Source organism: Rattus norvegicus, chromosome 1 (genome assembly GCF_021556685.1).
Source record: "Rattus norvegicus strain SHRSP/BbbUtx chromosome 1, alternate assembly SHRSP_T2T, whole genome shotgun sequence".
In the NCBI taxonomy this organism is placed as follows: Eukaryota; Metazoa; Chordata; class Mammalia; order Rodentia; family Muridae; genus Rattus; species Rattus norvegicus.
Genome location: NC_141534.1, coordinates 83,536,210 through 83,545,112, shown reverse-complemented (window position 1 = coordinate 83,545,112; position 8,903 = coordinate 83,536,210). Strand labels below are relative to the sequence as shown.

At 37.0% G+C, this 8,903-nt stretch overlaps 1 protein-coding gene across 1 annotated transcript; it reads right to left on the bottom strand.

Moving 5' to 3' along the window:
• Positions 1 to 800: 800 nt before the first annotated feature.
• Positions 801 to 1,918, bottom strand: Vom1r44 (vomeronasal 1 receptor 44). Its single transcript, NM_001008902.2, has one exon. It carries the CDS (start codon positions 1,892 to 1,894, stop codon positions 953 to 955), a length of 942 nt encoding a protein of 313 aa, NP_001008902.2. The 5' UTR covers positions 1,895 to 1,918; the 3' UTR covers positions 801 to 952.
• Positions 1,919 to 8,903: the final 6,985 nt, after the last annotated feature.

The following is an 8,903-nucleotide window of genomic DNA, read 5'->3' as shown; positions in this document are numbered from 1 at the left end:
AAAACAATGACTTCATGAAATTCATAGACAAATGGATGGAAGTAGAAAATATCATCTTGGGTTAGGTAACCCAGTCACAAAAGTATACCTATGGGGTGTAATCACTCTTAAGTGGGTGTTATCACAAAAACTCATAATACCCAAGATACAATTCACAGACCACATAAAACTCAAGAATAAGGAAGACCAAAATGTGCATGCTTCAGTTCCTCTTAGAAGGCGGAACGAAGTACTCACAGGAAGAAATTCAGGTTCAAGGAATGGAGCAGAGAGTGAAGGAAAGGCCATTCATAGACTGTCCCACCTGGGGGATCAATCCCATATCCAGCAACCATACCCAGTCACTATTGCTGATGCCAAGAAGTGCATGCTGACAGGAACCTGATATGGATGTGTCTTGAGAGGCTTCTGCCAGAGTCTTACTGATACACATGATTTCAGCTAACCACTGGACTGAGCAAGGGGACCCCAGTGGAGGCGCTAGAGAAAGGATTGAAGAAGCTGAAGGGGTTTGCAATCCCATAAAAAAACAATATGAACCTACCCAAACCCACCCCTCTCCAGAGTTCCTAGGGCTTAAACCACAAACCAAAGATTACACACAGAGGAACCCATGACTCCAGCTGTATATGTAGCATAGGATGTTATTGTCTGGCATCAATAGGAGGAGAAGCCCTTGCTCCTGTGAAGGCTTGATTCCCCAGTGTAGGTGAATTCCAGGGTGGTGAGTTGGTAGTATGTGTGCAGATCAGGAAACATCCCTGTAGAAGCAGGGGGAGAGGGAATGGAGGAGGGGGTAACCAGGAAAGGGATAACATTTGAAATATAAATACATAAAGTATCCAATAAGAATGAAAAAAAATGATGATTGACATTTTCAAACTGCAGTCTTGTCATTCTACAATATATAATATGATAATACAATATACAAGAAGATGAAAATTACCTTGGCTCAAGCAATATTTGGAGGAAGATATTTCTTATTATAGAAGGATAAAAACAGGGTGCAACTAGACTTGAAATTGCTGATGAGAACAAAGGGGAAATATATTGGAAAGCATATTTCTAGAAATATAAATATACTCATTCCCCATATTCCTGAGTCTTTGGAGTAGCTTGTAAAGATTACATGTACAGAAGAGATTGAGTAAGAGAAGACAAATGTGCATAGCAGGATGAGGATAGTTTGGGTGGCTCGGTCCTCTGGAGAGACTTTTAGAAAATGCTGAGCACCATGGATATGCTTGACTTGTCTTTTGTGACTGTAGAGGATACTTACCATGGAGATACTTGAGCAGGCCATGAGACTCAAACACAAGCCATCAGAGAAGCAGAGTAGAAACATATACAGTGCAGTTGCCATATTTCTAGAAGTAAACCATGAGCAGTATCCATAATTCACTATGTTAGTTACATTTTTGTTGTAACTGGGTCCTAACACTCTTGCTGGAGTCAAGATGTTTAGAAGCAGGTTCACAAGCCAACTAACTGAGCAGGAAGGACCAATGTACTTGGTGGCTTTGTGTTTAAACATCATCCACTTGGAGGTGCTGGGGCTGATTGTGATTGCTTGGAAACAACTCAGTAGGCACATAGCATACAGGGACATCCCCCTCACTATTCGGTAAATATAAAGTATCAATTTACATCCCATATCATCCAGGAAATCTTTAAATCCCAAGTCTGACAGTGTCTCTGGAACGCCTTTTGAAATGATAGTCAAGCAGTTAGCAAAAGTCAAGTGCTCTATAATCACGTCTTTGGGCATTAAACGCTTTCTGGTGACTATCATTAAGACATAATAAAACAGTATTATATAATTACCAAGAACTCCCAAAGTAATGTGAAAGAAGAGAAATATTCCCATTGCCAAGTTTTCAGGTGTCATTTTCATTCCTGTTAAAAATATAAATAAATTTATTATCATTGAGACTCTGGAATTAAACTGAGTGTCCATTATTTCATAGAGTTAACTTAAAGAATATAATTATCACTTTATTGAATTTATCAAGCTCTTTCACTGAAAAATGTTTAAAAGTTTTCTCTTTATATAAGTACATATTCTCCATTATTTCAATAAAAAATATTAGATATGTTTACAAAAATTTAATGATTTCTCTGGATGTTGTGGTTGACCTCTTTCTGGCCCATTTGTTAGTTGATTTTATTTTGTTTTTCTTTGTTTTGTTTTGTTTTGTTTTGTTTTTCAGGAAGTGTGGTGGCTTAGTGCCTACATAAGCCCAGGCATAAGAAATAAGTAAGTAAAGATCTCTGAAACACAAATCTGGGGTAGACTCAAGCTTGGCCAGGGACACACACACACACACACACACACACACACACACAGAGAGAGAGAGAGAGAGAGAGAGAGAGAGAGAGAGAGAGAGAGAGAGAGAGAGAGAGAGAGAATATTAATTTACAAGCAGCTATACCCCATACATGTGGGGCAAGGGAGACATGAAACAATTTTCACAGAAGCCTGGAGAGTCATGGACCATAATGATTGAAGTGGCTGTTAAAATGGAGGAAGACAGATTTGAAGAAGATTTGAGATCTCTTGTTTACAGAAATGTTCCCAGGACAGTCACTGTTATACACAAAGAATGATGTTCTCAAAAATCATAAAAGAAAACAGGGAAGCTTAATGTATTTATTTCTTTTGACTAAACACAGTGACTGGGGTCAGCTTTCAACTATAGCAAGTTTAAAATATGCCATTATTATTTCTGAAGTTCAAATGAAATAATTAAAATTCATCATGAAAATATTTGAAAATAACATTCAGAATATTTAAAATATTTAATTTTAAAAAATTATCTTATTTTAAATGATGTGTGTTTTAAAATTGCATGTAATTATGGGAACAAAGTGATGGGGTGCTAATAAGAGTAGCAAAGAGAGACCATAACATAGTTTATAAATATGTATTAAAACATACAAAATATCATCCCGAGTGAGTTAACCCAGTCACAAAAGAACATACATGGTATGCACTCACCGATAAGTGGATATTAGCCTAAAAGCTCAGAATACCCAAGGAAAAATTCACAGATGATATGAAGGCCACAAAGAAGTAAGACCAAACTGTAGATGCTTCATTCATTCATTCATTCTTAGGACGGAGACAAAAAAACAAAACAAAACAAAAAAAAAACAAAAACAAAAACAAAAACAAAACCTCACGGGAGGAAATAAAGGGACAAAGTGTGGAGCAGGGACTGAAGAAAAGGTCATCCAGAGACTATGTCACTTGGAGATCCATCCCATATGCAGCCGCCAAACACAGTCACTATTGCTGATGCCAAGAAGTGCTTGCTGAGAGGAGCCAGACATGTGTGTCTCCAGAAAGGCTCTGCCAGAGCCCTGCTGATACAGATGAGGATGGTTGCAGCTAACCATCCAAACAGAGGATTACAATATGACAACAGCTATATAATTTTGGCCATATATCCCAAGGAATCTATTTACTACCACAAAGATACTGGATCCCAATGTAAAGTACTACATTATTCACAATATCAAAGAAGTGATGTTCCTCCTAGAGGTTCATCAGTAGACAATGAAAGTGTGCTATCTAGGCACAGTGGAATTCCATTCATCTGAAAAGGAAAATGATATCATGAAAATTTCAAGAACTAGATAAACTTGCAAAGAATTCAGCAAGATAGCACAGAGTCATGGGAAAAAAACCCACATGTTCTTTCTGAAACAAGGATATGGATCATAATGTCAACATGTGTGTAAGTATTGAAAGAACGTGGATATAGGCTGTAAAACTAGAAAATGGGTCAGAGGTAAGGGTAAGAATGTTATGGAATCAAGAGGAGGGTAATACGACAACGTGTCTTTAAACTATGAGTAAAAGAGAATTAAAATCGGGGTCTTGGAGAGGTACCTTCATAGTCATTTCCATAGCAGAATCATTCCAGCAGCTGAAAGATGCAGTCAGTCCACATGTTGTTTATCAACAAAGACACGCATGATGATAACATGGTGTACACAAACAATGCTGTAGCATTTATTCTCAATGATGAAAGTTGACACATTCTAAAACATAGATGACCATAACAGACCCTATATTAAATTTTATGACAACTCATGCTGACTATTAATTGTGGTAACTACAATGCTCAATTCCAAATTCACAGAAAGTAAAACAATGAGGCCAGTAAGAGTGCTCAGCAGGTAAATATGCTTTCTAAGAGCCCAATGACCAAAGTTTAATCCAGAGTCTCAATCATGGATGGACAGACACAGTCCCCAAACATATCTTCTAACCTTCACACATATATGCTGTCTTGTATATACATGCCCTCCCCAACAATAAATGAATTTCATAATGAATGTTTAAGAAGACATTTGAATGATGATCAACAGGAATGAGAGTAGAAAGTAATGTTCAAGTATTGAGAGTTTTGTGTTTATGATGAAGATCAGCTGCAGAACAATAGAACCATTATTCACTCAACTGAACTGTATACTCAGACTGGTTAACATGACAATTGTTTATAGTTTGACATTAGTTCCAATGCTAAATGTAAGGGGATTGTGGTTAATACATGAGGAGTTCTGGTAACTAAGAGAGCAACACATGTGGCCATCTAAATTCAAAACTGTCTTTGTTTAATAAGTTAGTGATATTGAGTCTAAGGTCACAATGAAAAGTTTATATTTTTGTCTGTAAGAAAAATATGTCTATTAGTTAGGAATATAATTTCTGGAGTTTTGTTGTTTTTATTTTGGGTGGTTTTCACAGTAATCAATAATGTCTGGAATTCTAGATATTGCCAAGAAGTATGAATAAAGACAAGCATACCTGTGTCTATTTTCCAGAAGTACCTAGGGTGAAGTAGACAGGCTTCAAATGCCAACAGCCCTGCATCTGTATGTTCTTGCACATAATGTGAGCTGGATATATATAGCTACCAGTTTCTGGCTATATTTTATAAACTTGGAAGTAGAATCAGGAAAAAATTTGTCATATTTCCAAAAAGCCAAAATATCAAGACATTAAATATAATCCTAACATGTAGGTACTCCATATTTATAATTCATTCAATTTTTACCTAAATCTTCAAGCACCTACAAAATTTTTTTATGGTAAAAGCATCATCCTATAATTCTATAATTGATGAAACAATTTAATTTACTCATATCAGTATTCTACTTCACACATTCCTATGATCTTATTATTGAGACACAAAAGCAGAACGCAGAGCTTTCCAGATATATGTCAGTAACTGAATGGGAGGAAGGGAAAGAATAAAAGCACCCCAAGATATTTAGCATATTATTTGGAGGTAGCTCATGACTTTTCCAGTTTTTGCAATTCTGTGGGAGTAATCCCCAGTGTGATCTGTAAAGAAAAATACAAATTCCAAATAAATCGTTCTTTCAAAGCTAAGAACTATATAGAGTCATGTGAAAAGAGATAGAAATAAGATAAAGAATATGGAGATGATAAAAAAGATAAAGTTTGAGGCAAAGTGATGAAAGGAAAGAAGAAAATGTGATAATGGTGATAAGAGCCTCAGTAACAGCTTATGTGAAGAAGAGGATCATACAAGTTAGGGAGGACTGGACAGAGTGGACTCTGCCCGGAGTTGAAAATATTCACTTTCATCAAAAGCTCATTCAAGTTCCCTTTCCATAAACCAATATCAGATCCCTGATTTCCTATCCTACCTTTTCTGTCACCTTTCTTTGTCCTACCTACCTTCCTTCCTTTCTTCCCCCACCTCTCTCCTCTTTTCTCCCCTGGTTTCACTTTCTGCTTTCCTTTGATTGTTTCCTTCTTTTCAATATAGTATTTGAAGTATTTCAGAATACATATTTCAAGTGCAACTAATATAAAGAAAGGTACTTGGGGAAAGAAAATGAATACTATGCATCAACGAACAGGAGCATGGCTTCTTCAATGACTGCTTTTTAAAGCATTTAGCTCTTACAATTTCTATGCATTGGTCACTCACCTTGTTGCTCAATGATGCTATGACAGTGTGTGTCACCATGAAAGTGGATCTTTACTAAAGCAGTACTGAAACACTAGTCCTGATTTAAAAGTTAATTTTCTCCTGGTGTTTCTTCCCAGCAGATAGATGATTATCAACTCAACCATGACAGTATATGACAGTATTTCCACAAGAGTGCAAAGTAAATTTTAAACACCTTGGTCCTGAATTCCTGGTAGAAGACAAAAAAGAAGTGCAAATTACATAAACAACTCCAAGTACTTGATTAGGAAGCCAAAGGGGAACTTTCTGTCACTCCTTGAAGCACAAAGTTTATGGCAGAGAAGTGTGTAGAAGGAACAGAGCTTCATTGCTATTAACTTATAAGCAAGTTGCATGGCCTTGCCTCTGGAGAGACTTTATCTCCTACCCACCATCATACACAGTTTAAAAGTCTCATTTTTATTTTTCTCTAAAACCACTCTGAACTGGTGTTTATTAATATATCAAAGCAGTTGCTTGCTGTCAAATGCTCATAGCGTTGTAAGTACTTATAACAGAGTCCTGGCTTATCTCACTACTTCTCTCTCCTGCCCCATACCCTAAACCTTTCTAGTCCGTGAGTTTGTCTTTCATCCTCTCAGCTTCTCTTTTCTATAATCCTAGACATTTTGACCATGTATTCTTGAACTCTTGGTGCTCCTTTTGGTCCTCTTGCTCTTGGTTCTTTTTAAGAACTTAGTTCCCTTGGCCTTTCTTCTCTTGCTCACATTTGTCTATTTCTCTTCCTATGGTCAGGTTCAATTTCTACTAGCCATATCTACTATTATACGTTCCATACCTGCTGTACAACTTTACAAATGAATCTAGCTGTTATTGCTTTCATATCTAATTTAAAAATCTTCCCCTCAAAGAAACCTTGCAGTAGTCCTATCCACATTTTCTTTCAAAAATTTCCAACTATCATAGAGTATGAGAGAAAAGAGAGGACATGAGTGTGTGTGTGTGCATTCAGTCCTTCAGGTCTAGTTCTCCAAATGACCCATCAGTGTTGTGTGTGTCAAACTTTGTTGATTTCCATGCTATAGAGCACTCCATTATGTGTATATAAAATAATTTATATTAGAAACTGATAGGTAGTTCCTCTTAGTGTGAGCTATGATGAGTGAGGCTGCTGTGAATTCTGCTGTTATTGAATCCAATTATACATAGGCCTGCATAAGGAATAGTTTTCTGTAAGTACAATTAATTATTGGAATTTGCCTTTCACAGTATAATGACAAAATTTTAAAACTCTTGCAACAGTAGCCACATTTCTATTAGCAATACCAGAAGGCTGTTCTTTGATTTGTCTTTATTGACTCTTAATGGTGGTAGAATTTTAAATTGTTTTCAAATATATATTTTGGAAACTAAAATTCTATTTTTATATTTAAGGCCCTAAAACATAATGGAATGGAAATTTTTCTTTATGATATTTCTTTATGAAAAAATACATTGTCTTAAAAGTACCTACCATGGAGTCAGCTGAGGAGTCAAGAACACTTGTTACTTTTCAGAATACCTGGTTGATTTGCCAGAATTCACTTCTTGAGATAAAGGCACCATGCTCTTATTTATTTATTTCTTCAGTCTGTTCTTTCCAGTGTCTCTATGTAAAAGGAAATACACTCAAATGTTGGGTACCATAGAAACACAGTGGGTATTATGTGGTAAATAACTGTGGTTGTGTTTGCTTAGAGGTTTTTTTTTTTCCTGTTGTTGTTGGTTTGTTTTTTATAACATTTTTTCTTTTATTGTGTGTTTTATTATTTACATTTCAAATGGTATTCCCTTTCCCTTTTTTCCGATTATAGGTCCCCTATCCTATTCCCCTCCCCTTCTTCTATAAAAGTGTTCCCTCCATATCCATTCCTTTCCCCCTGGACATTTCCCTGCACTGGGGGTACAACCTTGGCAGGAACAAGTACTTCTCCTTCCATTACTATCCAACAAGGTCATCCTTTGCTGCATATGCAAAGAGACATGGGTCAGTCCATGAATAGTCTTTGAGTAGTAGCTTAGTCCCTGGGAGCTCTGATTGGATGGCATTATTGTTCCGATGGGGTTGCAAGCCCCTTCAGTTCTTTCCATTCTTTCTCTAATTCCTCCAACGGAGATCCCATTCTTAGTTCAATGGTTTGCTGCTAGCATTTGCCTCTGTATTTGACATGCTCTGGCGGTGTCTCTCAGGAGACATCTATATTGAGTTCCTGTCTGCATGCACTTACCTTCATCAATCTTATCTAGTTTTGGTGACTGTATACATATGGGCCATATATGGGGAAAGCTCTGAATGGCTGTTCATTCAGTCTCTGCTCCAAACTCTGCCTCTATATCCCCACCTATGAATATTTTTGTTCCTCACTTTAAAAAAGAGTGAAACATCTGCATTTTGATCATCCTTCTTCTTGAGCTTCATGTGTTCTGTGGATTGTGTCTTGGGTAATTCAAGCTTTTGGGCTAATACACACTTATGAGTGAGTGCATACCATGTGGGCTTTTCTGTGATTGGGTTGCCTCACTCATGAGGACACTTTCTAATTCAATCGATTTGCATATGAATTTCATGAAGTCGTTTTTGGTAGCTGAGTAGTACTCGATTGTGTAGATGTACCACATTTTCTGTATCCATTCCTCTGTTGAAGGGCATCTGGGTTCTTTCCAGGTTCTGGCTAGTATAAATAAGGTTGCTATGAACATAGTGGAGCATGAGTCTTTGTTGTATATTGGAGCATCCTTTGGGTATATGCCAAGGAGAGGTACAGCTGGGTCCTCAGCTAGTGGAATGGCCAATTTTCTGAGGAACCTCCAGACTGATTTCCAGAACAGATGTACCAGTTTGCAATCCCACCAACAATGGAGGAGTGTTCCTCTTTCTCCACATCCTTCACAGCATCTGTTGACACCTGA

What these genes read in the sequence shown, in the direction of transcription:
- Vom1r44 (NM_001008902.2), bottom strand. Translation starts at nt 1,894, where the DNA reads ATGAAAATGACACCTGAAAACTTGGCAATGGGAATATTTCTCTTCTTT.